General features: G+C 41.9%; 3 protein-coding genes across 3 annotated transcripts; all 3 read left to right on the top strand.

Moving 5' to 3' along the window:
- Positions 1 to 521: 521 nt before the first annotated feature.
- LOC108899101 (protocadherin beta-16-like) lies at positions 522 to 3,498 on the top strand. The gene is made up of 2 exons (XM_051072599.1): positions 522 to 3,381; positions 3,491 to 3,498. The coding sequence occupies exons 1-2, from the start codon at positions 873 to 875 to the stop codon at positions 3,496 to 3,498; spliced, it is 2,517 nt and encodes an 838-aa protein (XP_050928556.1). The 5' UTR covers positions 522 to 872.
- Positions 3,499 to 4,521: 1,023 nt separating this feature from the next.
- LOC108899949 (protocadherin gamma-A2-like) lies at positions 4,522 to 8,004 on the top strand. Its single transcript, XM_051072600.1, has one exon. The coding sequence runs from the start codon at positions 5,974 to 5,976 to the stop codon at positions 8,002 to 8,004; it is 2,031 nt and encodes a 676-aa protein (XP_050928557.1). The 5' UTR covers positions 4,522 to 5,973.
- LOC108899105 (protocadherin gamma-A2-like) lies at positions 7,979 to 11,019 on the top strand. Its single transcript, XM_018699379.2, has one exon. The coding sequence runs from the start codon at positions 8,358 to 8,360 to the stop codon at positions 10,821 to 10,823; it is 2,466 nt and encodes an 821-aa protein (XP_018554895.1). The 5' UTR covers positions 7,979 to 8,357; the 3' UTR covers positions 10,824 to 11,019.
- Positions 11,020 to 12,315: the final 1,296 nt, after the last annotated feature.

Below are 12,315 nucleotides of genomic sequence, written 5' to 3' on the forward strand. Positions count from 1 at the left end.
GTGTTTTCACAGTGAACATCTACACTTGGTCTTATGCTGTACACCAGTAATACATTTTTTTTAAGTTGTGACTTGGCAGAATATCAGTCACCTTATTCATCACAATAAAGTCTGAGTTTTATGCAGGTTGTCATATAGGTCATACTGAAAGAGTGAGAGATTTCGTCTTTTAGGTAACCCAAATAATTGTTCTAGTAAACAGCGATTTTGGTAACAGCTGTTCTGCCTGATTTGTCTGTAGATTCACTGTGTACCTGCCTGCTACCGTTATTTATCTAGATTACCAGTATGCATCAATGTTTTGGTGAACATGAGTTGAGGTGTGACTGTGTGAGGAAATTAAATCTGCAGCATAGAACAAAGGCAGGATCCTAACAATAACAAAATGTAAGATTAAAATATATGACTCATGATTTTATTGATGCAAAAGGACATTCATAGTAAATTTATGGCTTGAACTTTGAAATCAGTCTGCATTTTCTGAACACTGTGAGACTTGTTTGTTGACTTTGCTGGTTTTCTAATTTGAACCTCAAAGGTAACTACAACTGCAAATATTGGTTATACTATACATTATAGTAGCTGTAGTGTCTATTCAAAATACAAACAATCCGTAATTGTAAGCAGGCTACAGCCACATGGCAGCGTTTCTTTTGTTTATATTATGAGTGCTATGTTGTACCCAACTCACGGTGGCGCTATACACCAGGCTTAAGACATTTGAATTCCTTTATCCTTTGGTGTGGACATGCGTTCTTGTGCTATCGTATCCAGGCAAAATCGCCCTGGACTCACAGTGGTTATTTGTGTTATGCGGTGGGACTGTCTTTTTTCGTTTTATTCCTCAACCTGTTAGTAACTCATCGTCGATTATGGATTCGAAAATGATCTTGTTTCAGCCGAGCTGCTTCTATTTCCTCCTTCTTTTGAATATCGCGTATGGAGACATGAGCTATTCTTTTCCAGAGGAGATGAAACGAGGATCGGTTATTGGGAATATAGCCAAAGATCTTGGGCTGGAAACGGGTGCGCTCTCTAACAGAAAAGCCCGCATTGACAGCGATGGGACTGACAAACGTTACTGTGACATAAACCTGAATAACGGAGAGCTGATTGTTGCCGACAGGATTGACCGAGAGGGGCTTTGTGGCGAAAAGGCTTCGTGCATCCTGAAACACGAGCTTGTCCTGGAGAATCCTCTTGAGCTTCATCGATTTAATCTACACATTCAAGATATCAATGATAACTCACCACAATTTAACGAAGAATTGATCAATCTAGAAATTCAAGAGTCAGCTGACAGGGGGGCTCGTTTTTTGATAGAGGAGGCGCATGATGCGGATGTAGGACAAAATTCAGTTCAACAGTACAGCCTTAAGAAGAACGATAATTTCATTTTGACTGCTAATGGAAACACAGTAGAACTTGTACTGGATAAAGAGCTTGATCGTGAAATGCAAGAGGAGATTAATTTGCTCCTTACAGCTTTAGATGGTGGGTCTCCTCAGAGATCAGGTACTGTAGTCATACACGTCACTGTGCTGGATGCTAATGATAACGCCCCAGTGTTCAGCCAGGCCGTTTATAAAGCCAGTCTGCCTGAAAACTCTCCTCTAGATACAGTTGTGGTCACAGTGAGCGCGACTGATGCAGACGAGGGAGTGAATGGAGATGTGACATATGACTTTGGACATGTTGCTGAAGATGTGAAGAAAGTTTTTAGCATTGACCGTAAAATAGGTGAGGTACGAGTAATTGGAGCTGTTGACTATGAAAGTACTACATCATTTGAAATACGCGTTAAAGCAAAAGATGGGTTAGGGCTTTCTTCTTATGCTAAAGTAATAATTTCCATCACAGATGTGAATGACAACGCTCCTGTAGTCAATCTGAAATCATTGACAAGTCCCATACCAGAGGACACCCCACCTGGTACAGAGGTGGGCATCATTAATGTGCAGGACAGAGACTCTGAGAATAACAGACAGGTCCGCTGCTCTATTCAGCAAAATGTCCCTTTTAAATTAGTTCCCTCAGTTAAAAACTATTATTCTCTGGTGACCACAGGACAACTGGACCGTGAACTAGTGTCTGATTACAACATTACAATCACAGCCACTGATGAGGGCTCTCCACCTCTGTCCTCCTCTAAAACTGTTCAGTTATCTGTAGCTGACATCAACGACAACCCACCTGTGTTTGAGGAACAGTCCTACAGCGCATATGTGACAGAAAATAACAAACCTGGCTCCACTTTATGTTCCGTTAGTGCTCGAGACCCCGACTGGAGACAAAACGGTACAGTGATTTATTCTCTGTTACCTGGTGAGGTGAACGGTGCCCCGGTGTCCTCCTATCTGTCTGTTAACGGAGACACGGGGGTGATCCACGCTGTGAGGTCGTTTGATTATGAACAGTTCAGGAGCTTTAAAGTCCACGTGATGGCCAGAGACAACGGTTCTCCTCCTCTGAGCAGCAACGTGACCGTCAGTGTCTTCATATCGGATGTGAACGACAACTCTCCTCAGATACTGTACCCCGGGCCGGAGGGCAACTCGTTCATGACCGAGCTGGTTCCCAAAGCTGCACAAGGAGGCTCTCTGGTGTCCAAAGTGATAGCGGTGGACGCGGACTCCGGACAGAACGCCTGGCTGTCCTATCATATAGTCAAATCCACTGATCCGGGACTTTTCACTATTGGTCTCCACAGCGGAGAGATCAGGACACAGCGGGACATTTCTGAATCTGACAGCATGAAACAGAGCCTTATTGTGTCAGTGAAAGATAACGGACAGCCCTCTCTCTCTGCCACCTGTTCCATGTATTTACTTATTTCTGATAACTTGGCTGAGGTGCCAGAGCTGAAGGATATTTCTTATGATGAGAAGAATTCAAAACTGACCTCTTATCTGATCATCGCGCTGGTTTCTGTCTCAACATTTTTCCTGACTTTCATTATCATCATCCTGGGTGTGAGGTTTTGTCGCAGGAGAAAGCCCAGACTGTTGTTTGACGGAGCAGTCGCCATCCCCAGCGCTTATCTCCCTCCTAATTACGCAGATGTTGACGGCACAGGAACTTTACGCAGCACTTACAATTATGACGCCTACCTGACAACAGGTTCTAGAACCAGTGACTTTAAGTTTGTGACATCATACAATGACAACACACTGCCTGCAGACCAGACTCTGAGGAAAAGTCCATCAGACTTTGTTGATGCATTTGGAAGTTGTGATGGTTCTCCTGAGGTAGGGACACATCATATACATTCTGTTCGAGATGGACAAAACATTTTCAGTATTTTGTCTTACTCACACACACACACACACACACACACAGAGAGAGAGAGAGAGAGAGAGAGAGAGAGAGAGAGAGAGGGAGAGAGGGAGAGGGAGGGGGAGAGTGTGAGACAGAGAGACAGACAGATACCTGACAATCTGTCTCTGTTTAATCACGTGACTCCTCTTTATGTCCGGTTGGTGTCAACCAGGGGTATAACTTGTTTGTTGTGGCTCTTTTCCTCTGTCCTTGGTGCTGAACAGTGATCTTCTGATGTGTCTTTTGTGTCACTTCAGCTCTGTCCTCTAATATGTTGTCACTTTTTAGTCTCACATAGTTTAATTTCTTTGGATTGATTATGATAAGAAATAGTACACATTATTTAGGTTTTCTTCATTTCCATGAAGAGTTGTGTTATCAGTGTAAATCAATAAGTGCAAGTTCTTATTTTACTGTTGAATGTAAAAGTAGATTACAGAATGAAGTTTAAAGAGACATGACACTGGCTATTGATCAGCAAACTTGGATCAGCTATATGCAGATTCAACCTGTGATTTTGTGAAACAATATTGTGGATGAATCAGGTAATAACACTGTATTCTTGTCAGTAATTTTAAGTAGAATTTGTCATTTAAAAAAATAAAAATTAAAAACATTTTTCAAACTCTAAGCATTTATTATATTTATCTTTTAGCAGGAGCAGTGGAACATGTCCACTGATAAGATCATGTAGTCAAGTGGCTTTAAAGGAGCATGTTTTTCAGTTCAGTTGTATGTCTGAGCTTTTTGTAATGCAAGTCTAAAATTATTGGTCACTTCTACATTTGTGTGTGCTCATCCTGTCACTAAGATAACTTTGAGCTTCTGGACTATATGTTGTAGTTTTCAATGGTGACAGGGGTGAAACAAAAAACTCACACATCTGTTATCCTTGTTACACAAAATGCTGTGTATTTTATATATTTTATAATTGCTGTAGTCCTCTTATGAGTGCGTTCTCTAGTATCGCACTTTCACTGGTCCTTACTTTGAGTTTTTTCAGTGGTGTGTTTGTGGTGTTTTAGCACGCATTTTGATACTGATGTTTGACTGTGTGGTGAACAGTTTCATCACTATTTCATGTTTCCAAATTTTCTTTTGAACACTTTGATGCACTATGAAGCTCTCATATATCCAACTTGCATATTTATCACTAACTAGAAAAATGTCATGTCAGTTTAAATGCAGCTTCTTCAGACATCTGGAGCATTTCAGTTTGCATTCACTGCTCCATAATATCAAATGGATAGTAAGTAACTCTTCATTCAGAGTTTGTTTAATGTGCATATATTGATGAAGGAATATATCTACAGTGAATACAGTCAGTCTTAATAATTAGAGGATATTATGTACATGTTTTCTATGATAGGCAATAATATACAGCAGTTGTATTCGATTTGGTTTACGCTGTTGTCTTACCAAAATTGTTTAGAGATCTCAAATGACTGACATAACTGGCTGAGTGTGATGACTTATGTACAGAAACTGCTGTTAGTAGGGGAAAGAGGTTGAATCAAGTAATGCTTAGGGTGTGAGGGGTCTGTAATGGTTTTCCTTGCCCCTGTTTCTTGACTTTGAAGGTGTACAAGTCGATATGGCCCCAGTTATATTTTCTGCAGACTTAACTGTCTGTTTAAGCCTGTTCCTGTCTAGACCTTACCATGAGTGATGTGCAGAGGACAAACTCAGTAACAGCACTATAGAACAGGATCAACAGCTAATTCTCATCACTGACACAGGGAGTAACTTTGTACTTGTAATGGAGTCTATGTAACAGTGCCACTTCTGTTCCTGGGAGATCCCAGAATGTTGCTCGTTTCCACAGCCAGCATATTACTGTTGAGTATGGTGAGCTGGGGGAGTGTGTGTGTGTGTGTGTGAAGTCCACTGTCATCTCCACATTTACAATATACTTGTATCAAGCTTCAAAGCAGTGTAATTCAATACAATACAGCACTGTCTGAAAATAGTTAAATCATTGTGTCAGCAGAATTACCATGAAAAATTATTAAAATTAAGCGCTGACCTTACAAAGGCAATTCATTGCAAAAGCATTGTATAGAACTACAGTACATTGCTCAAGTGTCACTTTTACTGTGTCCATCCTGTTCTTCTTACAACATAGATGGTATTCTTATAATATTAAGTTAGGACAACCTTATTTTGCTTTGCCCTCCCTTGGTCACGTGTGGTGCAAGATAATATTAAACATTTAGAATGCAGTTGTGTTATTGCAGATTGCACTGTCCGCTGTTGTAATTATCCTCTCAGTCTCTTGGTGACGCTCTTTTATAATGCCTGACTCATGGATGCTATGGCGTGTCTCCTATCTGTGTCAGTGGAACTGGAGTATTGGGTTAGAGCCGAGGGCTGTGTATGCATGAATGTTTGTGTTTGTGTGGATGTGTATGAGGGAGAGAAGGAGAGAGAGAGTGGGTTAGAGAGAGAGAGTGAGGTCGAGAGAGAGAAGGAGAGAGAGGTAGAGAAAGAGAGGGAAAGAGAGAGCCGTGGTGAAAAGGGGATAGAGAGAGGAATCCAAGCTGACGGCTTCCCTAATAGAGCATGAGTAACTCAGCTAGAGAAGCAGGGATTCGTTGGATTACAGCAGCATTTTCAGTTCGATATTTGGATGTACATGTTTAGGATTTAGCTATAATGTCGACAGCAAATTTGTTTCTGAAAGCATGTTTAATAATGGACCAGCGAATAAAATTTAAATGGTGGCTGAATTATTTATTGTTTACCCTCCTTTTTGGTGTTTCTTTTGGAGAAGTCCGTTATGTTCTTCCAGAGGAGATGCAGCGGGGGTCGGTTATCGGGAACGTTGCTCGGGATCTGGGGCTGCGAGTGACGGAGCTTGCTGCTCGTCGCGCCCGGGTTGTTGCAGAGGGAACAAGCCAGCTGTGTGAACTGGACACTGCGTCAGGCAGTCTTTTGATCAGCCAACGGATAGACCGAGAGGAGCTTTGCGCGCAAGCAACTGTCTGCATCTTACAGTATCAGCTCTTACTTGAGGATCCCCTTCAAGCATACAGCTTAGTTTTGGATATTGCAGATATAAATGACAACAGCCCAGTTTTTGCTGCAGGAGAGATAAACCTAGATTTAGTGGAATCTACAGTTCTAGGGAGGCGCTTTCCGTTGGAGAGCGCGCATGACCCCGATTTGGGCATCAACTCTGTCCGTGAATATAAACTGAGCCCGAATGATCATTTTGCACTGGAAATGAGTTCTCAAATAAATGGCAATGCTTATCCGGAGCTAGTCCTTAAAAAGGCCTTGGACCGGGAGGCACAGGCTGAACATGTACTGAAAATCAATGGAATTGACGGGGGAAATCCGGTCAGATCAGGAACTGCTTCTATCCACATCCGTGTTTTGGACGCCAATGATAATGTCCCAGTTTTTAGCCAACGAGTTTACAAAGCTTCTGTACCAGAGAACTCGGCCGTGGGAACTGTCATAGCAAAACTGAATGCCACGGACTTAGATGAAGGTGTTTATGGAGAGATAACGTACTCTTTCAGTCACCTGTCAGACAAGACTGGAGGAGTTATTGAAATGAACCCTCAGAGTGGAGAAGTACGGGTGACAGGGCTCATTGACTATGAAGAGGCTAGTACGCACGAGCTGGACGTTCAGGCTAAAGATGGCGGCGGTCAGGCCTCTCACTGTAAACTTATAATTGATGTAATTGATGTAAATGATAATAAACCCGTGATAGAAATAAAATCAGCCTCTGCTAACGTAGCTGAAGACTCTAAGCCAGGAACTATGGTTGCTCTGATTAACATTTATGACCTGGACACTGGAAGCAGTGGGCGTGTCACGTGCACAATCTCAGACAATGTTCAATTTAAATTTGTATCAGAGGTGAAAAACTACTACATGTTAGTTACTGACGGATTATTAGACAGAGAACTTCAACCAGAGTACAACATCACAATCACGGCCACTGATGCGGGCTCTCCCTCACTCTCCAGCGTAAAAGTTCTAACAATCATGGTTAATGATATAAATGATAATCCCCCGACTTTTACACAGAGCGAGTACAATGCCAACATTTTGGAAAACCAACCAATTGGCACGTTTGTGATGAAAGTGAAAGCAGAGGACACTGACGATGGATCTAATGCTAGAATACTGTACCAAATATCAAAGGACTCAAATTCTGAAGCGTCCTCTTTTCTCACCATCAACTCAGAAACAGGGCAGCTCTTCACATCACGTCGTTTTGATTATGAACAGTCAGTTCACTTCCAAATTAAGGTGATAGCTCGAGATGGAGGCGACCCTCCACGCTCCACCACCTGTACCATAAACGTTTTTATTAAGGACCAAAATGATAATACACCTGTTGTCCTATATCCTGTCCAAACCACCGGGTTCATTGCTGAAGATATGGTGCCAGTAGAAGCACCTAGAGGGTACCTGGTCACTAAAGTGGTAGCTGTGGACGCAGACTCTGGCCATAACGCCTGGCTTTCTTATAGAATAATCAAAGCAACGCGACCTAATCTGTTTACGGTAGGCCTGCACACAGGGGAAATCAGAACAGCGCGAGCTTTCATGGAGGACGATGAACCGAAACAAACTGTTGTCGTTTTAGTAACGGATAACGGGTCGGAATCTCTCTCCGCCACTGCTACTGTCAGTCTCTTGGTGACGCTCTTTTATAATGCCTGACTCATGGATGCTATGGCGTGTCTCCTATCTGTGTCAGTGGAACTGGAGTATTGGGTTAGAGCCGAGGGCTGTGTATGCATGAATGTTTGTGTTTGTGTGGATGTGTATGAGGGAGAGAAGGAGAGAGAGAGTGGGTTAGAGAGAGAGAGTGAGGTCGAGAGAGAGAAGGAGAGAGAGGTAGAGAAAGAGAGGGAAAGAGAGAGCCGTGGTGAAAAGGGGATAGAGAGAGGAATCCAAGCTGACGGCTTCCCTAATAGAGCATGAGTAACTCAGCTAGAGAAGCAGGGATTCGTTGGATTACAGCAGCATTTTCAGTTCGATATTTGGATGTACATGTTTAGGATTTAGCTATAATGTCGACAGCAAATTTGTTTCTGAAAGCATGTTTAATAATGGACCAGCGAATAAAATTTAAATGGTGGCTGAATTATTTATTGTTTACCCTCCTTTTTGGTGTTTCTTTTGGAGAAGTCCGTTATGTTCTTCCAGAGGAGATGCAGCGGGGGTCGGTTATCGGGAACGTTGCTCGGGATCTGGGGCTGCGAGTGACGGAGCTTGCTGCTCGTCGCGCCCGGGTTGTTGCAGAGGGAACAAGCCAGCTGTGTGAACTGGACACTGCGTCAGGCAGTCTTTTGATCAGCCAACGGATAGACCGAGAGGAGCTTTGCGCGCAAGCAACTGTCTGCATCTTACAGTATCAGCTCTTACTTGAGGATCCCCTTCAAGCATACAGCTTAGTTTTGGATATTGCAGATATAAATGACAACAGCCCAGTTTTTGCTGCAGGAGAGATAAACCTAGATTTAGTGGAATCTACAGTTCTAGGGAGGCGCTTTCCGTTGGAGAGCGCGCATGACCCCGATTTGGGCATCAACTCTGTCCGTGAATATAAACTGAGCCCGAATGATCATTTTGCACTGGAAATGAGTTCTCAAATAAATGGCAATGCTTATCCGGAGCTAGTCCTTAAAAAGGCCTTGGACCGGGAGGCACAGGCTGAACATGTACTGAAAATCAATGGAATTGACGGGGGAAATCCGGTCAGATCAGGAACTGCTTCTATCCACATCCGTGTTTTGGACGCCAATGATAATGTCCCAGTTTTTAGCCAACGAGTTTACAAAGCTTCTGTACCAGAGAACTCGGCCGTGGGAACTGTCATAGCAAAACTGAATGCCACGGACTTAGATGAAGGTGTTTATGGAGAGATAACGTACTCTTTCAGTCACCTGTCAGACAAGACTGGAGGAGTTATTGAAATGAACCCTCAGAGTGGAGAAGTACGGGTGACAGGGCTCATTGACTATGAAGAGGCTAGTACGCACGAGCTGGACGTTCAGGCTAAAGATGGCGGCGGTCAGGCCTCTCACTGTAAACTTATAATTGATGTAATTGATGTAAATGATAATAAACCCGTGATAGAAATAAAATCAGCCTCTGCTAACGTAGCTGAAGACTCTAAGCCAGGAACTATGGTTGCTCTGATTAACATTTATGACCTGGACACTGGAAGCAGTGGGCGTGTCACGTGCACAATCTCAGACAATGTTCAATTTAAATTTGTATCAGAGGTGAAAAACTACTACATGTTAGTTACTGACGGATTATTAGACAGAGAACTTCAACCAGAGTACAACATCACAATCACGGCCACTGATGCGGGCTCTCCCTCACTCTCCAGCGTAAAAGTTCTAACAATCATGGTTAATGATATAAATGATAATCCCCCGACTTTTACACAGAGCGAGTACAATGCCAACATTTTGGAAAACCAACCAATTGGCACGTTTGTGATGAAAGTGAAAGCAGAGGACACTGACGATGGATCTAATGCTAGAATACTGTACCAAATATCAAAGGACTCAAATTCTGAAGCGTCCTCTTTTCTCACCATCAACTCAGAAACAGGGCAGCTCTTCACATCACGTCGTTTTGATTATGAACAGTCAGTTCACTTCCAAATTAAGGTGATAGCTCGAGATGGAGGCGACCCTCCACGCTCCACCACCTGTACCATAAACGTTTTTATTAAGGACCAAAATGATAATACACCTGTTGTCCTATATCCTGTCCAAACCACCGGGTTCATTGCTGAAGATATGGTGCCAGTAGAAGCACCTAGAGGGTACCTGGTCACTAAAGTGGTAGCTGTGGACGCAGACTCTGGCCATAACGCCTGGCTTTCTTATAGAATAATCAAAGCAACGCGACCTAATCTGTTTACGGTAGGCCTGCACACAGGGGAAATCAGAACAGCGCGAGCTTTCATGGAGGACGATGAACCGAAACAAACTGTTGTCGTTTTAGTAACGGATAACGGGTCGGAATCTCTCTCCGCCACTGCTACTGTCAGTATAGTAATTGGTGACGGTCTGCCTGTTTTAAACGAACTTTTTGAGTTCACTGATGAATCACAGGGCAACGATAATTTAACGCTCTATTTGATTATCGCTCTCTCAACCGTTTCCTCCCTTTTCATCATTTTAATCAGCGCAGTGTTTTATTTTAAGCTCTGCCGGCGTGGTTATGTTTACCGTTCGACCACCGCCAGTCTCCCCGTTTTCCCCACGACCTACTGCCCCCCCAGCTTTACAGATTTCAGTCGTTGTGGGACCCTCCTGAAAGATGACCGGTATGATTCCTTCCTGACCACTGGGTCGTGGAGAGGTGATTTTCGCTTTGGCTCAAGCACAGACACTGACACACTGAAGAAAAGAAGTGCAGCCTATCAAAAAAACACCTTAAGGCGCACTAGTACAGACAGAGCTAGTCTGAAGGTGAGGGCAGGTGCACCGCATCCTTGCTTCGTGGTCAAGTGAGACTCGGCCATAACATATTGTAAATATGTGGTGGAATAATAATAATAATAATAATCCATTTGCAATGAATTCAGTTAGGACCTTCTGACTGTCAAATATATTATGATTCCACTCATTTTCTCATGGTTATTTAGAATTACAAGGAAAATCCAATACTGTTATTGAGTTTAAAGCATCAAGATTTTTCATGGATATGTTATTAGTTCATCAAAACGTTTTGTAATTGTACTGAAGATTTGCATATAACCTCAACCGTGCTCCCACGCCCGCCCACCCCCCCGGCCCAATTTTGAACACAGAAAGCAATCTTAAGGTTGTACATAATCTATATTCTGGAATATTTTTCTAAAATAGTATCACATGAGCATAAATAAATAAATGATTCTATCTGCATTTTTTTTTAGCAGGCAGTTGTTTGTGGTAACTTATGTCAGGCTTGTTTTATTTGCCTGCCTGTCTGTCACTAGTTAGTAGCCTCTATGTGACTTTCTCTCTCTTTTCAGCACGTTTAGTTTTCTCTGATTTATTATCTGTAAATGTGTATTGTTCTCATACCTTAACTAACTAACATCAGGACATGAAGTGTTTATGAAAAACATATAGCATGAGTAATATCTGTTTTCCTTAAAAGTTCAAACATAAATATTGGATTGTCAGTTGAGAAGAGGAATCTAATCACTTAAATGATTACATAAATCTGATGTGTGTCATTTCCTGCACTTAAAATGCACAGTAGACCTCTCTGAATATGTCCTCTGAGAGTGATATATTTGAGGGAATATAGTCCTCACTGTTATGTTTTGCTTTGTCTGTTGGTGTAGTTATTTTTGCCTCTTTGTGTGTGTGTGTTTTTTTTAAATTGTAGTCAATTTATTTTACTTGGAATACACTACAGCCAAGATGATGCTATGTTATGTTTTCACAAAACAACACATGATTTGTTTTATCACATAGGCCAAAACAAAACAAAACAAAAAAGATTGTGCTACATGTCATGAATTGAACGATATGTGATCAGACTGTATGTATTTGATAAAAAAATAAACTTGAAGAGAAGATTGTGTTCTACTTCTCCAATGGCTTAATAACCTTTTGCACAGAACTTGTAAAGAACAGGAGTGAATGACATTTGTAATACAAACTAAAACAGCTGGTCATCATAACAACAGTAAGACAACTCACAAAAAATAAAACTTTCACCCTAACAAAGCCTTGTATGCATGTCTTTGACAGATAAGTGCAGACTTTATTTAATGTGCAGTGCAACATGACAATCTGAGCTCCTACACAGTTCTGTCATTACTCTTTCTTTCTTTCTTTCTTTGATTTAGATCTGACAGTTCGCTAATCAAAGTGTCATACAAAACTAGCTAAACATCATTCTTTTTCCAACTGTGCTTGTTGAGATCACCTGTCACTTAGACTCTACTAAGGCATCTTTAGTATGAAGACAAGAATTTTTTGAGCATACAGCAGTAAATATACAATATAC

Source organism: Lates calcarifer, linkage group LG8, assembly GCF_001640805.2.
Source record: "Lates calcarifer isolate ASB-BC8 linkage group LG8, TLL_Latcal_v3, whole genome shotgun sequence".
NCBI lineage: Eukaryota > Metazoa > Chordata > Actinopteri > Centropomidae > Lates > Lates calcarifer.